Raw genomic sequence first — 21791 nt, 5'->3', positions numbered from 1 at the left:
GTTCCAGTCGCTGTTGCCGCCGCCGCCATGGTGCTGTGTCCGCTCGCCCTGCTCCTGGCGTTGGGTGCCACCGCCCTGGCCGAGCCCCTCCGCTTCGTGGACTGCGGTGAGTGTATCGGGGCGGCGGGGAGGGGGGGGGTCTGCCTGCGGAGAAGGCCCGGTAACCCCGGCTCTCCCTTACAGGTTCCAAAGACGGCAGCATCCAAGAGGTGAACGTGAGCCCCTGCCCCACGCAGCCCTGCCTGCTCCACAAAGGGACATCTTACAGCATCAACGTCACCTTCGCCAGCAGTAAGCATCGCTCCCCCGCCCGGGGCGGGTAGGGGGACAGCGACCACCTCTGCATCCCACGGCTCGCAGAGGAGTGGAGAAGGGTGGCTGAAGTGGGGGTCTGGGTGGGAAAAGTGGCCTGGGAGGAAGAGGGTCTCTTAGTTGTGTTCTTGCAGCCTCCCGGGTATGTGGAGGGGAGGGTGTAATGTTCCCTGCTCACCCTTCTCTGTGTCCTGCAGAGATCGAGAGCCAGGGCAGCAAAGCGAGGGTGTACGGCGAGATGCTGCACGTGGACATACCCTTTCCCATTCCTGAGCCTGATGGATGCAAGTCCGGGATCCAGTGCCCCATTCAGAAGGGCCATTCCTACAGCTACCTGAATAAACTCCCTGTGAAGAGCGAGTACCCCAGTGTAAGTAAGCCAGCAGCTGGTCTGCTTCTCAGAGCTGCTGCCCTTCCTGGGACAGTCCCACCACCTGCCTTTAAGGAGGGACACCTTGTCCTGTGGTGGGGGGAAGAGCTTAGAAGATTGCTCAGGCTATCCGGTGGTGCTTCTCCTGTGAGCCTGGCTCTTGTTTCAAGTTCCTACTTTGGGAAAGACCCAGCAGAGGAAGCAGCCTGTCTCCAGCTGCTGAGAAGTGACTTCAGCTGCCCGACTATCCCCCTGTACTGTGCTTCCCTGCTGTGTGCAGCCAAAGGCCTCCAAGCTGGGGGTGCATGGATCCAGAGCACAGTTCAGCTGGGAGGCTGCAGGGTGTCTCCACTCTCTGCTTACTCAAGAGAGCAGGGTTCTGAGTGTGGTGTCTGGAGGTCTCCTGCATCACACAACAGAACCCTCCATCCATGTAAGATACTCCAGCAGTCACCGTGTGAGCGTGGCCCACCTACTGCAGTGGAATCAATGCCCCACCTCAGTCCTTTTTGAGCAGAACTCCAGGGACCTCCTTGCTCCACACAAGTGATATCTCCGCTCCCTGTGTCCTTACCTTAAATGACATTGTTCAGGAAACCTTTTCTTCGTGCTTCTCTCTTTCAGATTAAACTGATTGTGAAGTGGGAACTGGTGGATGACCAGGACCAGATGTTGTTCTGCTGGAAGATACCAGTGCAGATCACCAGCTGAGGAACCCTGCCAGTAGTAGGGCTTGGGGAGGGGAAAAACAGAAGACAACACAGGCCAAATTCTTTTATATAAGTATTTCTTACTGCTTCCTTCAGAGCTCTTCAGCCACTGAGCAGCCAGTACTGTGTTCCTGCAAGGTCAGCTGTGGGCAGAGGGCTCTTGTCCCTTTTAGAGCTCCCTGGGGTGTTCTCACATCAGCTCGGGGCAGGGGAGGGGGGGCAGTGCCTGCTCCAGGAGTGACTGAGCATCATCCTCCAGCTGCTCTGCAGAGGCACTGTAGTTGTTTGAAATGGAGCTGTCTGTCCTCGCAGAGGAGTTTCTCTGCGATGAACCTGGCTAGTGTCTGAGCTGCTACCTGGCAACCAACCCTTCAGTGCCTCTTCTAGAATGCCGGCTGCATCCACCCTCCTGCGCTCCTGCTCCATCACCACCAAGATGCCCCTGGGACCTGTGTTTGCCACCCACGCAGGGGAAGGAGAGGAGACTCCCTGATGACCTGGCACCCTGCTCTGTCCTGGGCCCCTGCTCCAGCCAGCAGGACCGCAGCTGGGAAAACGTCTTGTTTTGTGGATGCGAAGCCAAGTGGTGTTCAACATCTCTGCAGGGATGATTCTTTCTCTAACCAATGGTTTGCACTATACTAACACGGAGCTGCTGAGAGCTCCTGAACCTCTTTTTATAACTTTCCTTTTAATAAAGGCTAGACAAAATCTGCTTGTGTTGTCTTCTGTGAGGGGGAAGAACCAGCAGGAAACAGAGTGGCCGGACACCTTCTAGTTGGGGTTGGGCTGGTGTTATTTCTCAGCTGAAGGTGTGAAAGGAGGGTGTATGCAACCAGCCAGGCGTCCCTGCTCCTGGCTGCCATGGAGTCCAGCTGGCAACATCTGGCTGTGCTCCTGCCTTGCATGTCCTGTGCTGCCCTGAAATTTTGCAAAGGCTCCCTGCAGAGGTGGTGGTGTAGAACATGGCCCTGCTTGCTGCAGCACAGGTAACAAACAGCCTTTCCAGCGAGGGCTCTGGAGCTGGAAAAGCAGCTCCTAGACCTGCCTCAGGGCTCTTGCTGACTGCAGAAACTGAACTCTCATGCCTAACGTGCAGCCCCTCGTGTGTGAACAAGGCAGGGTGCTGTCTGTGAGGGCTGGGGTTGGCTCCTGTGGCTGGCATGGGGCTGGGGAGATACGTATTTGGCCTGGCAAGGGTGTCTGCTCTGGCTGAGCAGCAGGCTGGGGCTGGCTGCCAGCGTGAGAGAGGTAAGAATTGGCTTACGGGAGTGGAGTGGCCTTGCCAGGATGAACCTACAAGGAGGCAAGACAAGCACAGTTCCGACCAGCCCCAGTGTCTTGAGCCACAGGGGCCCAAAATAAATGTTTTATTTAACAACATGAGAGAAGTTTCCAGCAGACTTGGTTAAAAAAAAAAAAACAAACAAAAAAAAGTCACCAACAACTTTACAGAAAGGAAGCTGGACCAGCACACCCCCCACCCTCCCCAAAAGCCAGCCAGCGCTGGCAGGAAGGCAAAGTGTGGGGCTAAGGATGTGCCAGGGTTGGCTGCAGGGAGAGCTGGTCCTGGGGCTCCTCCGGCCTTTTCCCCATGCCCCAAGGTTAGGTAGCAGCTTTAGAAAGCTGGGGGTTGACCACCCCTCAAAGCTCTGGCCAGGGGTCTGGATGCTTCACGAGGAATGGTGCCAGCACCCACGGCGTGGGTGAGGCTCGTCGTTAGGTCAGTGCAGCAGTGGCGGGGAGATGAACCCCCTTTCTCGGCAGGGCGAGGGGAGGAGGCTGGGGCTGCGTGGCAGGGGAAGGCGTCCTGTGAGCCTCCACGCACGGCACAGGGCGATGTGACGGGTGCTGGGGGCCAGGGCGAGCTCTGCAGCGGCAGGAGCAGGGGCTGGCAGGCGGAGGGGGGGCGGTGCAGAGGCTGGGAGCTCAGCCCTGGCCTGCAGAGAGAGGTGGCGGGGAAGTTGTGCGCTTCGGAGGGGCAGGAGTGAAGAGCCTCGAAGCACCCGCAGCCCTGGGAGGATGGGGGAGTGGGAGGGTGGGGGGGCTTTCTCTGAGCTCCTAGGTCCCAGTTGCCAGAGTTGGGTGCCAGAAGGCAGGACCCTCACCCACCGCTTCCCTAGAGCTACGCTGCTGCCGGGCTCTGGGCTGTCTGGGGCACACAGTGGTGGGACCGGGCCAGGGCCACGTAGCCCGGCAAGCAGAGGCAGCGGTAGGAGCCCTCCGTGTTCTCGCAGGTGCCGCCCCGGCACAGGGGCTCAGGGCTGCCCACCTCCTCACACTCGTTGATGTCTGCAAGGAGAAGGACAGGGGGTGAACCAGTGGCACAACCAGCACTCCCAGCCCACAGAATACATCTTCTTGTGCCCCCTGTGACCCCTCCCTCAGCCCTCTCCCACAGGTGCCCCAAACCCACCCCCCCCCCAGCACCTCCAGAATACCCACAGCGACATCCACCCCCCCCCATCCCCAGCCTCACGCACTCCTCAGCACATCCACAGATCCCCCCTTGGTCACTGGAGGGAGGATCCCTTCTCTCTCCTTGCTTTGCAGCTGATGACACTCCCAAATTAGCAGCTTCCTGCAATTGAGTTGTGCTAACGTAAGATCTGGGAGAAAGGCCACGTCCAGCCTTGGAAAACACCCTTCCCTCATCTGACAAGGCCGAGGAGGCAGATGATGGTGGCCCTGAGAGGCTGATTATCACCTCCAGGACCAGAACACAGAGGGACCTCATGCTGTGCAAACAAGAGCTTGTTTTACGAACCTGAAAACTGTGCCAAAGGGCTCATCTGGCCAGCTTCTGTGAGCCCTACAACAGCTGCCCCTATGCTAAACGCACTTCTTTGGTCACCCTGCCCAAGTTACCCCAATGTGTAGTGACGTTCAGAGCATCCCTGTGCACCCCAGAGCTCTTGTTTGCACCCACAGGACCTCCAGAACCCAAATCCTCACTGGCTAAGGCAAGTCCAAGCCCTCTGATCACAAACTCCAACCTCATCGGCCACCCAAGGGAGAGTAAAAGCCCTGGCAGGGGCTTTCAAAGCCCAGAAGGACTGAAGAGCTCCCTGCCCCGCTGCCTCGGGTTACCCCTAATGCAGGTGGAGGGGGCCATCTGGCAAGGAAAGGGAAGTGCAGCCCTGGAGACAGGGCTGAAAGCAAAACTTCCAAGTCCAGTGGGAGGAAGCACAGCAGTCACGGGAGGAAGGAGAAGGGAAACACGAGGTGAAAGAGGTCGGGGAAGAAGGCAGCCTTCATAACACAGCCAACGCAATGGCTGAAGGGGCACTGTGGGTTTGGGCTAACCCTGGGGGCCAGAACATCCCCAGAGATGGGATGGGCTTGCTCAGAAGCCTAAGGTGGCAGTGCATGGAGGGAAGCTGCCCCCAGAGGTGCTCCACAGCCTGAGAAGCTGGGGAGAGGCAGCCTCATTGGGGAAGCCAAGAAAAGGGGGAAGAGCAGGCAAGCTGGGCTGGCTGTGGACCACCAAACTGGGAGGAGGAGTAAACCAAGGCTACTTTCAGGCACCCAAAAGCCAGAAGCAGTAGAGCAGCACCAGCAGTGAGCACCAAGGCACAGAGCCTGCCTGCTCAGGCAGGGGTGGTGGCAGAAGCCTGTCCTGTGGGGCAAGGGCAAGCCATCATAGGGAGGGGAGAGGGGAGGCTCTGCAGCAGCTGCAGGAGTACTCTACCAGCTTCTAGTCAGCAAGGTGAAAACATGGGGATGACTGAGAACCACGCAGGAGAACTGAGGAGAAAAAGGATGAGAGTGGCTCCAGTGTAAAATAAGTGTAACTTAGGGCAGGAAATGAAAGTCAACCAGCAAAGGCTCCACAAATATGTTAGCAGGAAACAATGGGGAATGTCGGTCTGGTCCTTATCAGCAGAGGAAACAAACCCCAGCCAAAGCTGAGTTGGCTGGAGCAGCTAACGTGGGCTTTGTTCCAGCCATCATAAAAATGCTCATGGTGACTGCACAGAGTGCAGACCGTGTTTGAAGTGTTTAAACAAGGGTGCAGGAGCACAGGGAGAGAAAGCCCATAGTGTGATGGAGAGGCTCAACAATCAGTTATACGTATAGCTAAGGGCCTGCCACAACTCCTCTTCAAATCCCAGTGCTCCTGCAGTCCCTGAAAAGTTGGCAGTTCTCCCTGAGATGGAAGATAAAGGGTCTTGGAGATTCGTGGAAGGGTAAATCTGGTAACTATCTTCAAAGACAGAATAGGGAGATGCCAGAATTACAGACTGCTCACCCCTTCACGCCCCCCACCCCCCACCCTGTTCCCTGAAGCAAGCCAGGTTTGTGAGTGATTAGGTCATAACCCTCCCAACAGTATCAGGGCTGTTAAATAGCTGGTGTGGATCTGTTAAGGCCTGATTACCTTAAGCCAATCTGGCTCCCTACCCTGACCTGATAACGGGTCTGACAGATAAGGGAGCAGTGGTGGATATGATGTGCCTTGGCCATGGTGAGGATTTCAACACAGTCTCACATGACACACTCCCAAGCAGACTGAGAAAACGTGGTCTAGGTGAAACCCCAGCGATTGCACAATGGGCTGCAAAGCTGGGCTCCAAAGACAATTAGCAATACCTGGCTGTTACTGGAAAAGCCATTTAAAGCACAGCCTGCAGCAATTTGTCCTGACCCCATCTCCATCCAAGCGCTGTCATTAAGGTGGATGGAGGAAGAATTCCCATGCTTATACAATCTATGTGTGATGCAAGCACTTTTCAGGGTTCAGGGTCATTCTGATCAAGCAGGGAAGTGGTCCAAAATCAACCACCATTCCCTGGAGACAAAAGGCAACCCATTGTTGGGTTGGAAAAGGAAAGGGAAAGGGTGCACAAAGGCAGAAAGGGGAGTAACAGTTCAGGCAGTGGTTCTGCTCAGCAGCATTTGGGGAGGCAGATACCACAGGTTCTCTAAGAAGAAGCTGCATGATCATGTTGTGCAGTAAGGATGCTAGGAGCTGGAGCAAGTGCTGTGCCTGTGGAAAAAGGGGATCTTCAGCTGCTCTGCTGAGTGCCTGGGGCACCGTAAAGAGGATGGAGGGATGGAGACACGGCATAGGGATGCAGAAGAAATACAGGGGGAAGCTGCTCCCCGCGATGCCCTGGGGTGCCAGCAGAAACCTCCAGGCCGGTGCCCCCAGCTCTGTGGGGGGACGGACGAAAGCACCAAGGGAGGGCGGGGATCCCTCCGGCAGCTGTCCCGGCCAGCACCGCTAGAGAGCGGCAGCCGCCAAGGGATGCGGGGGCCGGGCTAACCCCGCAGGGCCCCGGCTGCGGCGCCGGGCAGCCCCCGGCCGCCACTCACCCACGCAGGCCATGCGGGTCATGTCCAGCTGGAAGCCGTCGAAGCAGTCGCAGGTGTAGCCCTCCCGGACGCGCACGCAGCGCCCGTTCTCGCAGCCGTTGAGGATCCCGCACTCCTCAGCCTGCAGCCCCTCGAAGCCCTCGTAGAGGCCTGGAAGGCGGCAAGGTGGTGTCAGGGCAGGGCGACCCTCTGTGCCACCCAGCTGCGGGGCAAGGACAGTGCTGGTGGGGCTGGCACCGACTGGAGAGCAGCCCAGCAGCAGAGCTTGCTGCAAGCCTGGTGCATCCTGGCTGGGGTGAGAGCTGCCGGGCAGTCCCCACGGGCACGGGCTGGGTACTCCCAGTACTCACCAGTCTGGCTGGGCAGGTAGCGGGGCGGGGACCGCCCTGAGCCGTGGTGGATGGGGCTGGCATGAAACTCGCTGCTGGGCTCCCTCCGAGGGAAACCAGCGTCGGGGTTTCCGTACTCCGACTCCAGGTAGTTGTAGTAGGGGCCCATGCCTGGGCTGGGGAGGCCGTAGTGGGGGTCTTCCAGTCCTGGCCCGTACTCATACCTAGGTCTTTCTCGGAGCTCAGCCCCTCTCTCGCTGTCTTCACCGGCACCATTGCACAGGAAATCAAAATCAGCTGCAAGTGGTGAGAGAAAGGAAGTGTCAGGGCAGCCTGGGTCAAGAGGGGTAGGTCTGCTATGGCTGGAGAGGGTGCATCCACACTGGGGCCAGAAGAGCCAGGCCTGTGTTGGATGACATCCAAAGCTGCAGCTCTCAGGTTTGCTGATGGGACCTCATCTTCAAGGCCAGTTCCCAGTCCTTGTCCAGAGCCAGCAAGTCCTTGAGTAATGAGAACCCCAGTTCTCAGTATGCTCCCATCCTGGGGTACCACTGCCACACCTCACCTAAGCTAAGCGGGAGCAGCAGGATGCACAGAGCAACTCTCCCCTCAAACACCTCCGAGTCATTCCAAACCAGTTTCAGGTACATCCTACCCACTGCAGCCCTGGAGAAGTGTGTGTGTGGGGTGGGGGTTCATCTACTCCCTGGGCTGACTTCAGCAATTCAGGCCAGAAGAGGAGCCCTTGCTGCAGCCGTATGTGGCTGACCCCGTGTGACACACCTGGCATCAGCCCATCCCACCCCCTCCTCTGCTGGGGGCTGCTTGCCCACGCCATCCCACCCCCTCCTCTGCTGGGGGCTGCTTGCCCAGCCCATCCCACCCCCACCTCTGCTGGGGGCTGCTTGCCCAGCCCATCTCACCCCCACCTCTGCTGGGGGCTGCTTGCCCAGGCCATCCCACCCCCACCTCTGCTGGGGGCTGCTTGCCCACGCCATCCCACACCCACCTCTGCTGGGGGCTGCTTGCCCACACCATCCCACCCCCACCTCTGCTGGGGGCTGCTTGCCCACGCCGCCCCGGCTCACCGGAGGACCTGTGCGGGCAGAGGGCGCAGTTCTGGCCCCAGGCTTCGCCCAGCCGGCAGCAGCACTCGGTGTACGTGGTCTGCTCGCCGTGCAGCAGGTCTTGGCAGATGTAGTCGGCGACAGTCTGCCAGCAGACGTCCAGGTGGATTTCGTACTCCTCCAGGGCATCTGCGGAGGCAGGAGCGAAGGATGCCATGGAAACTACGCGGTGCCACCCCGCCTTGTCCTCGGAGGGACAACCCTGGCTGCACACTGTGCTGGTGCTGGCACCCCTCACCCCAACGCTGAGCCCCCACCCACCGCTCCGCCCCAGGGGCCGCAGGGGGAAGGTGTGCTGGTGTGCTGTGGCAGGGGCTCAGGCTCACCTGCCCTGCTCGAGAGGTTGACACAGCGGTTGCCGGTGGCATCCAGCACTAGAGGGAGGCTGCAGAAGCAGTGGTAGGAGCCATCCGTGTTCAGACACTCGCCGTTGATGCAGTACACTTCATTCTGACACTCGTCCTGGTCTGCCCACATACAAGGACAGAGCAACATTTCAGGCTGGGCAATGTAACCCTCTCCCTGCCCAAACAGGGACCGCAGGGGCTCCTGCCACCTCCTCCCTCTTTCCCCAGGAGGTCTCAGGAAGCCTGTTTCCCAGCGTGGGGAACAGGGACAACTCTGGGTGCTGCAGCACGGCTGTCCCTCCATGCCCACTGCTCTCTGAGGACATCTTACCAACACACTCAAGCCTGCTGGAGTCATAGAAGTAGCCTGTGTGGCAGAAGCACTTGTAGCCCGGCACCGTGTTCAAACACTGTCCATTGCGGCAGAACTCGGAGCCAAATATCTCACACTCGTCCATGTCTGGGAGAGATGGAGGGAAGGAGAGAGTGTCTCAGGGAGCAGAGCCATGGAAGCAAGTCAGGCTGGGTGCTGTACCCACAGAAAGCTGGCACAGCACCTTTGCCTGGGTTACTGGCAGGCCCCCTGCTTCTCCCATGGCTGGCAGCAGAGGGGGAAACAACTACAGGCAGAGCAGGAGGAGGGGTGACAGGGAACAGGATACTTTCACAAACAGGGAATTCATGTGCATTTTGGGAAGGTCAAGAGCCATGACCTCCTGAAGGTGAAGTGCCAAAGACTGAACCAGCTGAGCACTGGGAGGTGAGTAACTGGAAGAGCTGTGTCTTACTGGACCCCATCCCTGGTTCAAAATGGGCATGGGACATTTACACCAAGGGAGAATCACTGCCAGCAGTGAGGCAGGACTGGAGGAAGGTGCACTTCCAGCTCAGCGATACTGGCCATATGAGATTTCTCTGGATGGAGGAAAGCAGCAGCAGGATGTTAGCATCCCTCACCACTGCCCCAGGGAGAGATTTTTGTGGATGCATCTCCATGCAGAGCTTTGCACGGCACTCTCCCTCTCCCTTCCCCAAAACAAAGAGATAAAATGGTGCTACTACCTGTGAAAGAGACTTTTCCTGAAAGCAGGTCTTCCTGGGGAACATAGCCTTTTCCAAGAGGGCAGATCTCCTGGTACTCCACTGGCCAGGAGGCAGATGCCAAAGGGAGATGGGAAGAACAGAAGCAGCTTGTTAGTGTGACCAAAGTGTAGAGCTGGGGGGGCAGAGCACTGGCTTTGCCTGGTGTGAAGGGGCCACCAGAGTCCTCCTACCTGTACCCGGGATGGGGCAGGGGTAAGTCTCACAGTTGTCACCCCAGGCTGCCCCCACAGTACAGCAACACTCCTCCTTGGTGATGTTCTTGGCCAAGACGCTGTCACACAGGCGAACGTCGCTGATGTGGTAGTAGCACTGCTTGCGCTCCGCGCTGTCAGAAAGGTGGGCTGCATGTGTCTTGGGGCCCTCTAGAAGACAGCAGAGCAGGGATGGGACAGGGTACTTGGCACCCCAGTGCAGCATCCCACACCTAGGAGGTCCCAGAGCACATCCAGCACTGGCAGTGTGGCCTTCCCAGGTGCCAGTTTTCAGGCTCCCCAGCTCTGTCCAGACAAAAGCTTGCCCATGCCCGTGTGGCAGGCCCTCTCCCATGCTCCTGCTCCAGTTGCCATGCTTCTGTCCTAGCTGCCTACTCACCCACAGCTGCTCGTGGCTGGCACTGCCCTGCCTCTGTGTCGTACTCCTCGTTGTCGCTGGGGCAGAGGCAGAGGAAGGATCCCTCCACGTTCTCGCACAGCGCGGTCCCACACACGGCGACCATCAGCTCACACTCATTCACATCTACAAAGCAAGGGGCAGCAGTGGCAGCTGGAGTCCTGCCTCTGCATGGGCACCCTGTGTGTGGTCTGCAGCATAGGGTCACCCTTCAGCAGGGAGACAGAAGCTGCTAGGGATGAGCTGAGAGCTTCTGCTCACACTATGGCTCAACACAAGTTGGGAAAGAGCTTCCAGCCCTGCTCTCAGTGCATTCAAGGAGCCTGAACTCCAACTTGCAATGAGATCACAGGGTCATTCAGGTTTGAAGGGACTGCTGAAGGTCTCTAGTCCAACCCCGTGCTCAAAGCAGAGTGAGCTATGGGATCCCACCAGGCTGCTTAGGGCTCAGGGCTTTGTCTTGTCGAGTCTTTAAAACCTCCCACAGTGGTGACTGCGCAGCCATCTGCGGCATCTCCTCCACTGCCCGCCTGTCCTCATGGTTTTTCCTTACACTGAACCCCGCCTGTTCTCTCCAGGCACCCATTAAAGAACCTCTCTAGCACCTTTAGTGCCTCCAGCCCCCCTTTCCACCTGCACAAAGAAGGGCCCCATGTTCCCTGCGAGCCGCTCACTTCTTCCTGCTCCTCTGCAGTCCCAAGGATCTGCTGTGCTTTCTGCCTCAGTGCCCTGCCCTGTCCACACCTGGGGTAGTCCCTGTGCAGAGGCAGCCCTCGTCCACGCCCCAGGAGCCCTCAAACCTTGAGCACACCAGCCTGGCATCCCCTGGCAGCTCTTCCCCACAGACTGGCAGAGTGAGCAGAGGAGACTCACCAAGGCAGTAGTGCCCAGAGGGGGAGGTCTCGTAGCCACGGTCACAGAGGCAGCGGAAGGAGCCGTCCGAGTTCTCGCAGAAGCCGTGGCTCCCGCACAGCGTCTCGTTGGCACACTCATCTATGTCTGCAGCAGAGCAGAGAGATGGAATTGCCCCAGGCCCCACACATCCCAAAGGACCCCTGCCCAGGCCCCTCTGCTCTGACCCCAAGACCTGTGAGTGAGGCAGGCATTCCCTTGATGTGAGGGACTGGCTCTGGCTGTCCCCCTCGCTCTCCCTGCTGTGAGGTGTATGCAAAGAGAAGCTTCCTGCACCATCCAGAGCTGCAGAGGGGGCACATGGATACACTGACAGGAGCAGGATGGGAATGGGAAATGGATGGGAAGCATGGGAGGTGGCAGGAGTGACTGAGGGTAGCATAGGTCCTTGCAGAGACGTAAAGGATCACAGGACCAACAGGCTGGCATTGGCAGGAGATACAAGGGTGCAAGTGAAGTCTGTGGAGCAAGTGCAGACAAACCTAGGATGCTACTCTCCTGCCCTGTTCTTGACCTGGTCTTCCTCCAACTGCTACAGTACCAGGGAGTAATCTCTGCCTTGCCCCAGCCCAGTTGGGTTTGACAGTCACAACTGGGCCCTCTGGCTCTGGAGGGTAGGATGACAGCATGGCTGGCTGCATCCTGCTCCTCTGCACGGGGCAGATGTCCCTGGAGCAGGCAGAACAGCCACGTGCCCCATTGCTCCCAAGGCCGGGAGCAGATCCACATGCTAAGTCATTGAGTCCTGGCACAGCCTTGAGCCCAGCAGCTGGCAGCAGCTCCTCCTTGCTGCAGCTTCCCTGAGCCAGAGGGAGCCTTAAAAACTGAAGAAACCCCTTTGTTCTTTCCTTTTTTTGCTGTAGCATGAAGTCCAACCCCAGAGTCCCCAGCCTAGTGCACAGTGGTACCAGCAGCTTTTCCCCTCACCCAGCCCTGCCAGGCAGGTGACTGGCACAGGCAGCAGCCTGAGCAAGCAGTTTACTGGGAGCTGAGGTCCGTCTCCAAGCCTGGAATGGCTACAACCTGCTCAGGACTCTCCCCAAGCGGAAAACAGCACAATGCAGTGCCTGTTCCAGATGCCAGGAAGAGAGAAGTCTAGACACAAGCAGGCAGCTCAGCCAAGAAAACAAACTCTCAGCATTATCGGCCTCTCCACCAGCCACACGTTTCCTCCTCCTCCTCCTTCTCCCCCGCGCCCCTGGCAGAGAAGCCCTACAGCCACCCTATCCCTGCCAGGATAGCCACCCTATCCCTGCCCCAGGGATACCTGGGGCTGTACTCACCGATGCAGTCACCCAAGGGGGTCCAGTGGAAGCCAGGCTGGCAGCCCATGATACAACGGTAGGAGCCCAGGCTGTTTTGGCACCGCCACGTGCCGCAGATGGCATCCCCGTATTCTTTACACTCATCCACATCTGCAGGGGAGGAGGGCAAGGGGATGAGAGTGGTCAGGTGGCAAGGCTCAGATGGGGAGGGACCCTGCTTGCTCACTGCAGCACTTGGCTCAAGTTCACTTGGCCAGAGCCCCCAGCCCATTGCTATTCCTCCTTACAAGCCACCAGCAACTTTGGAAGCAGAACTGCCCCCCACACGCCCCCAGCCCCAGCCCCTGCACTGGTAGCATCTATCCTCCCAAAACCAAGGTGGCCAACCTCCCCAACAAAGAGCTCTCACCCACGCAGTCATCAGTCTCCTGGGAGTGTTTGAACCCATTTTCACACAGACACCTGTAGGAGCCTTCTGTGTTCAGGCACTGGCCTTGCGAGCACCGTGACTTGTCTGCACATTCATCCACATCTGCAAAGTCAGGGCCAGAATTGTCAACCTGGATCTCACAGCAGAGGAGGGAGCAGAGGGCAGGACCCAAGGTACGTCCCTGCCATCCTCCAGCTCACCTTGGCAGCTGACTCCCCCAGCTGTGTTCGAGAAGCCAGGAGCACAAATGCAGAAGTACGATCCGTGGCTGTTGAGACACTCGCCATTGGGGCTGCAGATCTCACTGTTCAGGCACTCGTTCACATCTGCAGAGGGAGCAGAGTCAGGGTCATGCACCCCAGTCCTGGGGAACACCCTTCACCAAGGCTACATGGATTCCCTCTCCCAGGTCTCTTACAGGCAGCCCTTGAAGGGCTCCTGGCCCTTGAGATCTTCCCTGTCCATGGTGATCCTGCATTTAGCTACAACCTTATGGATGGCACGTGCCGTGCATGGTGGCATCACCTGCCTTGGCACTGCATCCTGCCTGCCAAGAAAGAAGGGGGATCCATGCCCTGGATGCAGAGGACAGCAGGGATGTGGTTCGTACCTTCACACACGGTGCCGTTGATGAGCTCAAAGCCAGCCTGGCAGTGGCACTTGTAGGAGCCTGGGGTGTTCCTGCACTCTCCACCCAGGCACTGGACACCGGGGTCCTCACACTCATCCATATCTGCCAAGAAGAAAGGCACAGCACAGAGTGAGGCTCCAGCTCTTGCCACCACTGAAGAAGACCCCCACCCAGAGAAGCAATCGCCCATGGGTTTGAGCTGCCCTCCCAGACCTACCCATCATGGTGAGATGAGAGAAGAGATTCCCTGTTACTGGGGTGTGGGAAGTCAGCCCAGACCCTGCACTCCCCTCCACCACAGGGCCCAGAACAAACTGGATCTCAGCACCAAGACAGTGGTGCACAGTGGCAGAACCAGAGGCAATGGTCTGAACATCAGGAAACACTTTTACTGCGAGGGATACTGAGCACTGGCACAGGGTGCCCAGATAGGTTGTGGAGTCTCCTTCCTTGGAAGTACTCAAAAGCCATGTGGACATGGTCCTGGGCAACCCTTTTGGTCCTGGGTGGCCCTGCTTGAGTAGGGAGGCTGGACAAGATGATCTCCAGAGGTCCCTTCCAACCTGTGCCATTCTGTGATTCTGTGAGCACAGGGATACTGCCTACCCCATTGTCCACCTCCAGCAGAGCTCTGCACTTGGTACCACAACCAAAAGAGACCAGTGCATTGTTGCTGGCAAGCCCTCTCCTGAGCCAACTGCACAAGAGCAAACATCAGGAAAGTAACCCAGCCTCGTGGCTCTGCTTTCCTACCTTTCAGACTTGCTTCCAATGTCCTTCTCCTGGAAAAGCCAGCCAGACCCCTACATCAGCTCTTACTCAGCTGCAGAAATCCCCACAAACCTTCTCCCACCTAACTGCCCCAGGCTTTGACCAGAGACTGCTGGCACTCTGGAATTTTGCTCACAGCAGAGGAGAGAGTGGTACCTTCCCCCTAAGAGGGCTGTGAGATGCCAGCAGACTGCCACTGCCTGCAAGCCCATGAGGTAGAGGGAAGCATTGGAGGAGGAAGCTAATCAGAAGGATGGGCTGGAGTCCAGGCAGCAGCAGATGTGCTAGTGGAGAAGGTCCTGCTCTACTCTTCTCCCTGCCAGGAATCCAAGTCCTGAGACTGGCAGCAAGTGAGGGCAGGGAAGGATCTCTTCCCCTTTGCAGAGCACTGAGCACACATAAACCAGCTCGCTCCCTACCGCCTCCGGGCAGGATTCCCAGCTGTCCAGTCTCAAAGGGTTGCAAGCAGCAATATTCTTGAATCCCTCCGGAGATGAACCATAACCTAGTTTGCTTATCACCAACCTATCATGAAACCCTTATCATTTTTCAAATATGAAAGCCAGATCCACAGACAAGGCCACCAGACAAGGCAGGGAAGAACATGCCATCCTGCTGTGGAGTCAGTGTGACCCGAACCGTATCGAGCCCTGATAAGGTGCCCTCGTGACACAGCTGGGGCAAGGTGGCTGAGAAGGGGCTCACGTGGAGTCTTGGGAAAGGGGGAGGGAAATGATCAAACCATGGTTCTTCTATTGCACCCAAAACTCAGAAAATTAGCTTTTGGCTTTCTCAGACACAAAACCAGAGGAGACTAGAGGGAGGAAAGGCTCCCTCTCCTCCCCAACTGGAGGTGCCTATGCAGGGGGTCTTCTGGGAGTCACATCAAAGGCAAGATCTTCTGTCTGCCAGCCATGTGCAGGCTGCAGAGCTGGCTGAAGACATCTGCAGCACGTGGCCAATCTTTAAACAAATGTATTTGCCAGCTCTGACCTCTTCCTTCCCTTGCTCCAAACAGGGAATTTGCATCAAGTCATCTCAAGCCCAGGGTGAGATGGGCATCCCCCACCCCCCAGGGCAACTACCAGGGAGGGAGGTTCCCTGCCTTTGCTGGGGCAATTGGGCTGTAACCCTGGGGCAGAGAGCTCTCATGTTTTAGCAATGCAACCAACACTGACTGATGCTGGTGTTAACTCTCTGCCATGTGTATGTGGCACAGCAGAGCCCAAGTTACATTAGGGGCTGGGGAATAATGATGAAACCTGGGTGCCCACAGTCTCTCTGCTGGCTGTGGACCCAAGGTTTCTCCCTCTGTTAGAGAACACATGCTCCCAGGCACACAGTTCTGAACTGAACCCCACACAATTCCTCTCTGCCCATGTTTCCAGGCCTTCTGTACTCCCCTGGCCTTTGTCAGCATTCTCCAGGTCATCCTTAGTCCAGGACTCTCATCAGTGAGTCCTTCACCCCCATCCCTTTCCTCCATGAGGAAGATCACCTTCCTGCTGCTCTAGGTGACACCTGCTTGCAGTCCCCTACTGACCAGAAACCTGAAGAGCTGGAGAAAGATCCTGAAGCGAAAGAAGTCCCCAGGCCCCACCAGTAAGTCAGTTCTGGCAATGTTATCTTCCCCCACTCCCTCCACCACCTGCTCCTCTGTCCCTGGGAAAGGAATACCTTCACATGTGCTGCCATCTCTGGAAACAACATAGCCAGTGTCACAAGCCATGCAGGAGTAGGAGCCCTGGGTGTTGAGGCAGAGTCCGGAGGGACAGGCGGCGTGGGCTGCGCACTCGTCAATGTCTGTGTGAGCACACAAGGGAAGAGCAAGAGGAATGGGAGTGATTGCCAAGTGACTATGACCAGGGTGAGATGTGTTGAAAGAACCTGCCTTTTGTGTTTGAGGACAGCCCTGGTGGATGAGAAGCTCTGCCTGACATGGCAATGTTCACCTGTAGCCCAGAATGCCGACTGTATCCTGGGCTGCATCAGAGGATGTGTGACCTGCAAGCTGAGGGAGGTGATTCTGCCCCTCTACCCCACTCTCATGAGACCCTGCCTGGAGTACTGCATCTGTCTCTGGGGTCCCCAGGAGAAGAAAGACATGGAGCTGTTGAAGTGAGTCCAGAGGAGGACCATGAGGATGAGCAGAGGGCTGGGACACCTCTCCTACGAAGACAGGCTGAGAGAGTTGAGGCTGTTCAGCCTGGAGAAGAGAAGACTCCAGGAAAACGCTACAGCAGCCTTCCAGTACCTAAAGGGACCTACAGGAAATCTGGGGAAGGGCTGTTTACATGGGTATGTAGTGACAGGACAAGAGGTAATGGCCTCAACCTGAAGGAGGGGAGATTTAGATTAGATATTAGGAAGAAATTCTTTGCTGTGAGGGTGGTGAGGCCCTGGCACAGGCTGCCCAGAGAAGCTGTGGCTGCCCCCTCCCTGGCAGCGTTCGAGGCCAGGCTGGATGGGGCTTTGGGCACCCTGGATGGGGCTCTGGGCACCCTGGGTTAGCAGAGGGTGTCCCTGCCCATGGCAGGGTGGTTGGGACTGGATGTTTTTTGAGGCCCCTTCCAACCCAAGCTGTTCTATGATGCTATGAAACCTTAGGACTGGGTCCATGGCATGTCCCCCCGTTACCTTGGCAGCTTTTCCCATCAGGTGCCACCTCGTAGCCCCGGTAGCAGGAACAGTGGAAGGAGCCATCCAGGTTGACACACCGCCCATGAGCACAGGTCCCCTCCACAAGGCACTCATCCACATCTGTGTGACACAGCAGAGGGCAAGATGGGAGGGTGCTCAGGGCTGTCCCTGCCCCCAAGCCATGAGGGCACGGTGCCCTGGGCGTGCAGCCTGGCTGCCCACAGGAGGAAGGTGCTGCTTGTGCCCCTGCTCCTTTTGAGGCTGGCAGGGAGCACTGCCCTGGGGGTAAGGGTGCTGCCCAGAGCCAGCCTGAGCTCCTCACCAATACATCTCCCGTTCCTGGGCCGGTAGCCATCCCCACAGCTGACACACTTGTAGGATCCCAGGGTATTGACACACTTCCCGCTGTGGCAAGCGCTGGCATCCATGCACTCATTGATATCTGCCAAGAAACACACTCCTTTCAGACTCCCAAAGGCCAAGAGTGCAGCCTCTCCAGAATGTCCCCTTCAGCTAGATCCTCACAGTCCCGCTCCAGGGAACAGCAAAGCCCAAGAGGAGGTGACTTTGCCAGGGCTTGGGCAACACTTCTCACAGTCCCATTCTGGATCCTATAGCCACACCTGAGGGACTGGCATAATCCAGCAGCAAAGCTCACTGTTGCAGGATGTTGCCAAAGCCAGGAATGTGCATGGGCAGAGAAAGGGATCAGAGAACACCTGTGCAGGGCTGTTTCATCAAGGACTTTCATAACTATAGTTAGGATGCAGCCTCCAGCTCAGGAAGTCCTTAAGACAAGTGCTTTCTGGAGGCTGTGTGGGGGGAGCAGCATTCTGTGCATTCCCTGTTTTCTGTACTGCCTCCTAAAATAGCCTCCCACTCTGCTGGAGATGAGCTAGGGAGAAAGGGGGACCTTTGATCAGGCACATCGTATGTTCACAAGGTCAGATGCTCTGCAGGGCCCAGGTCAAGCCATGTAAGTGGGATGCTGCAGGGACAGGTGCTTTCCCTGCAGTCCACTTGCCAGCATGAGGGTCTAGTGACAGAGTCAAGGTGGCTTGAAAATGGATGGGCATCACCTCCCAGAATGGGAAGCTGGCATGGGCTGGCCTTGGGAGATCTCCCTGGGAAGTTGAGAGAGGATCTTGGGAGAACTCCCTTCTCTCTGCCCAGGAAAGCCTGTCCTCCTGCAGGCAGAGGAGAGGACAGGTAGCCCTTGGTGAGGGCACAGGCAGATAAATACGTCTCCTTTTCTAGGAAGAGCCACTGAGCAGTGAGGAAATACAGCGTTCAGCCCTGCACAGGGTGGGCTGCAGGGGCAGAGGAAGAGGAAGCAGCCAGCTTTACCTTCGCACTGTCCTCTGGGGCCCATGACAAAGCCCTCCTTGCACTCGCAGCGGTAGGAGCCAGGGGTGTTGATGCAGCGCTGGCCTCGGCAGGTAGAGGGCTGCTCACACTCGTCACGATCTGGCAACACACAGGGAGATAGATAGTCGTGGCCTTCCTCCTCCAGTGGGGACAAGGCTGAGTGCAGGAGAGGAGCTGCTACACCTGCAGCAGGTTCTGCCCACGGGGACCCATGCTGGGGGTCTCCTCCATCCTCCATCTCCCCATAGCACCCCCCTTTGCCATGAAGGGCTGGCACCAGTGGCACCACAGGCTCCTGCCCAATTAATCATGGGCAACCTCCTGTCCCTGAGCAAGCAGGAGAGGGTGACCCCATGGATCAGGCTGCCCCTGGGCAGGGATGGAGGGCATACAGGTATGTGTGTGTGTGCATGAAAGAGCACAAGAGCAGGAGACTGTGGGGATCCCAGGGAGGTGGCAGCCCTGTGCCAGGTGGACACCACTTACCCTCACAGCTCTGCTTGCCCTCCAAGACAGCCGGGGTGTACCCAGAGTAGCAGAGGCACACATAGGAGCCCACGCTGTTAATGCAGCGACCTTTTCCAGCACAAGGATGTTGCAGGCACTCATCTTCATCTGTGCTCAGGCAAGGAAGGAAGAAGACAAGGCAGTCACCACCTTCAGCTGCCTGCCAGGCCCCTGCCAGCCCCGTGGTGCAGCAGTTAGGCAGGGGCTCAGCAGAGCTGCCAGGAAACCCATCCCCAGGAGCCTGATGAGGTGAGTGTTCCATCCAGGCCCAGCAGGCAGAGGATCTGCCAACCTACCAATGCAGTGGAGGCGGCTGGGATCCAGTGTGTAGCCAGGGTGGCACAAGCAGCTGTATCCCTCTGGGGTGAGCACACACGTGCCGGCTCCACAGGAGAGGGGTGAAGAGGCACAGCTGCTGACCCCTGGGAGGAGAGAGCACAGGGTTGGGAGCAGCACCAAAAGGGGGCACGGAGTCTAGTCTCTGCCTTGTAGCCCCAGCACCACACTGGGGAGGCTGCTTTTTCACTTACTGGAGAGCAAAGGCATCTGTCACATCTTCAGGCAGCCTGCACCCATAGGGCACCCTCCTCCAGCCTGAGCCCAGCTGGGATGCCCCAGTTCCCTGCACTGCTCACCTGTGCTCCAGCCCCACAAAAGGGTGGTGGGGCAGCTTGCCAGCCCCATGCCTTGGAGGAGGGCTGCCAGCAGAGCCCAACACCTGTGAAGTGGCTCCTTTTGGGATGACAACAGGGCTCCCCCCACTCCACTGCCCAGCTAAGCTTGGTGCAGGCAGTGGTGGTGGGGGGGTGGGGAAGTGGGGGGGTGGGCAGTGGGACACTACACACCCCTCTGTACTGAGCCAGCTGGGGGGGGAGGGGGGGAGCAGCCCAACTCCAAACAAAAGGCTATTGAGGAAGATGCATTCCTCAGCAAGGTGCCTCCAACAGGCCTGCTCCCCAAGGTGCTCCAGCCCCCGGCGGAGGGCAGGGGCCGCGCTCCCAGACACTTAAGCAACCCTGGAACAACAGCGCCCTTGTTTCCAGCACAGTAAACAAGCCGCCCCGGGAGCCACATGCCTCCCCATGTGCTCCCACATCCCGATGAGTCAGCTCCAGCCACGGGGGAGGGGTGGGGGGAACGGGGCCAAAGCCACCGGAGCCGGCACGTGATCCCCCCTCGTCCAGCAGCCACTGCTGTGCTGGCCGGGAGAGCTGCAGGCAGGGAAGAACCAGGAAGCCAAAACTACTTTGCTCCCTGTTTGGGATTGTTCTCCTGCATCCTCACAGCTGGATGGATGGCTTTCCCTGCCTGGAACCGGGCTGGGACAACAGCCCAAGGTGGCACAGCAGGGACTTCTCTTTGGGAAGTCGAAGGGGGGATGTGGGAAGAAAAACAGGCTGGAGAGCCCCTGGGCAGAGCTTAGGGCATGATTTCCCCACAGTGCCAAGTCGGGAGAGGAAGGAAATCCCCAGGAGTGGTGGCCACACACCGGAGCCCTGTGCTGGCATCTGGGTTGGAGCAGCAGCATCCCAGGTAGCGGTGGGGCCAGGCTGGGGAGGACCACGCCAGGACTCCTCTGCCCCTGCTGAGGAAGAAGAGAGGTGAGAGGCCCAGCCCCCAATCCGAAGCAGAGGTGCCCACCCAAGGCTCACCCATGCTTTGTAAACAGCCCCAGGAGAGTCCACATGAAGGGTGGCTGCAGTAACCTCCTCACCTTGTTATTTAACACAGCCTCCTCCACCACCTCCCCGCATCCCTGCAGCCCCACATCAGCCCCCCCACAGTGTGGCAGGGATTTCCCATGCCACCCCACAACCAGCCCAGCCAGAAGCCCATCCTGCCCAGTGCTGGGGGCAGCTGTGCAGAGGAAGCAGCTCACAGCCTCCCTGCTCTCCTCCCTCCTCCCTGCTCTCCTGTCAGCTGGGTGCTCACCTCTGTTCCTGGCGGGCTCTACGGTGGCATCAGCAGTGCCCTGAGGGACAGAAACACAGGGCTGCCTCTTATCCACATGCATGCAGCACCCCCAAGGGACATTTTCCCACCCACCTCCTGGCTCCTCTTGCTCCCCATGACACCTGGGAGGAGAAGCTGCCACAGCTGGGTGTAGCTGGCAGGGCCACCCTGTCTTTAGCACATTGTCCTAGGCAAAACAAAGATCCTGGCCGTGCCCAGAGAGCTGCTTGCAGAGAGGCTGTGCCAGCACACTCTGCAGGTGAGACCCTGGGCACTGCCACCAGGCAGGTATCTCCATAAGGTGGCCAGAGGACAGCCACTGCTTTGATCTGCCTCAAGAGAGAGAAGGGTGCTTGGTGCTAGATGCTCTTTCTCAGCATCCCCTTCTGGCAAACTCACAGCTGCTAAAGGAGATGTTGGAGCATGACCTGTCTCTGCTCCAAGGAGAGAGTCAGATGAGCAACCTAAGTCCCAGGCTAGTTCTGTTTCAAATTTGGAAGCTTTGGTTCCAATTTCTGCTCTGTCATGAGATTTTTCAGGTGTCCTTGGGCAAGTCACTTCATGTCTATGAAGCAGTGACAATGGCAGCACTGTCCCCTCTCTCACAGGGGCCTCAAGTATCTTCAGAGGACTGCTAAGGCAAGGGGGCACAGAGACATGGTCCAAACCCCTGCTGATGGCTGGGAACAAGAAGCACACATTTTCCAAGTGAGGCTCATAATAAGGAAACCCAGCATGGCAGGGAACGAGTCCCCAGGCTGCTCCCACCAGCCAGTGATTTCCCACAGCCAGTGTGGGAGATGGCTGCCTCAGCTGCTCTAGTACAGTCTCTCCTGCCCCCAGCCCAGCACAGGGAGACCTGCCTGCAAGCTGGGCTGCAGGAGAGGAGCACTCCCCAAGCTGACTGCAGCGATCCCCCTTCCCCTGCAGCCCATCAGCCCATCGGCCAGGCCAGGCTGGCAGCAAGGAGCCAGTGCCCTCACTTCAGCAAGCTCCAGCCTCAGCCTGGGCTGCCACCCCAGCCCCAGGAAACACCAGCTGGAGCCAGCACTGACTAGTGCAGCAGAGCTCTCAGCTCCTGGTGCTT

General features: G+C 58.0%; 2 protein-coding genes across 2 annotated transcripts in view; one reads left to right on the top strand and one right to left on the bottom strand.

The window, feature by feature from the left end:
• On the top strand, positions 1-2103 carry NPC2 (NPC intracellular cholesterol transporter 2). Its single transcript, XM_084263819.1, has 4 exons — positions 1-106; positions 184-291; positions 510-682; positions 1307-2103. Exons 1-4 carry the CDS (start codon positions 28-30, stop codon positions 1391-1393), a joined length of 447 nt encoding a protein of 148 aa, XP_084119945.1. The 5' UTR covers positions 1-27; the 3' UTR covers positions 1394-2103.
• A 627-nt stretch (positions 2104-2730) lies between these two features.
• LTBP2 (latent transforming growth factor beta binding protein 2) overlaps positions 2731-21791 on the bottom strand; it is a 72113-nt gene continuing 53052 nt past the window's right edge. Inside the window, exons 13-34 of the mRNA XM_084262661.1 lie at positions 20684-20744; positions 20241-20336; positions 19048-19173; positions 18731-18859; positions 18224-18343; positions 17199-17318; positions 16874-16996; positions 15914-16039; positions 13445-13567; positions 13035-13160; positions 12814-12936; positions 12423-12554; positions 11101-11226; positions 10210-10353; positions 9789-9980; positions 9577-9657; positions 8846-8974; positions 8494-8634; positions 8129-8296; positions 7062-7337; positions 6712-6861; positions 2731-3684 (exon numbers count right to left, since the gene is read on the bottom strand). Of these exons, the coding sequence (XP_084118787.1) occupies positions 3518-3684; positions 6712-6861; positions 7062-7337; positions 8129-8296; positions 8494-8634; positions 8846-8974; positions 9577-9657; positions 9789-9980; positions 10210-10353; positions 11101-11226; positions 12423-12554; positions 12814-12936; positions 13035-13160; positions 13445-13567; positions 15914-16039; positions 16874-16996; positions 17199-17318; positions 18224-18343; positions 18731-18859; positions 19048-19173; positions 20241-20336; positions 20684-20744 (2979 nt within the window). The 3' untranslated portion in view covers positions 2731-3517. The remainder of the gene's footprint in view (positions 3685-6711; positions 6862-7061; positions 7338-8128; positions 8297-8493; positions 8635-8845; positions 8975-9576; positions 9658-9788; positions 9981-10209; positions 10354-11100; positions 11227-12422; positions 12555-12813; positions 12937-13034; positions 13161-13444; positions 13568-15913; positions 16040-16873; positions 16997-17198; positions 17319-18223; positions 18344-18730; positions 18860-19047; positions 19174-20240; positions 20337-20683; positions 20745-21791) is intronic.

Source organism: Gallinula chloropus (genome assembly GCF_964237585.1).
Source record: "Gallinula chloropus genome assembly, chromosome: 4".
Taxonomy (NCBI): domain Eukaryota; kingdom Metazoa; phylum Chordata; class Aves; order Gruiformes; family Rallidae; genus Gallinula; species Gallinula chloropus.
Note: the sequence above shows the minus strand (reverse complement) of the source record. Positions and strands in the feature narration are given on the sequence as shown.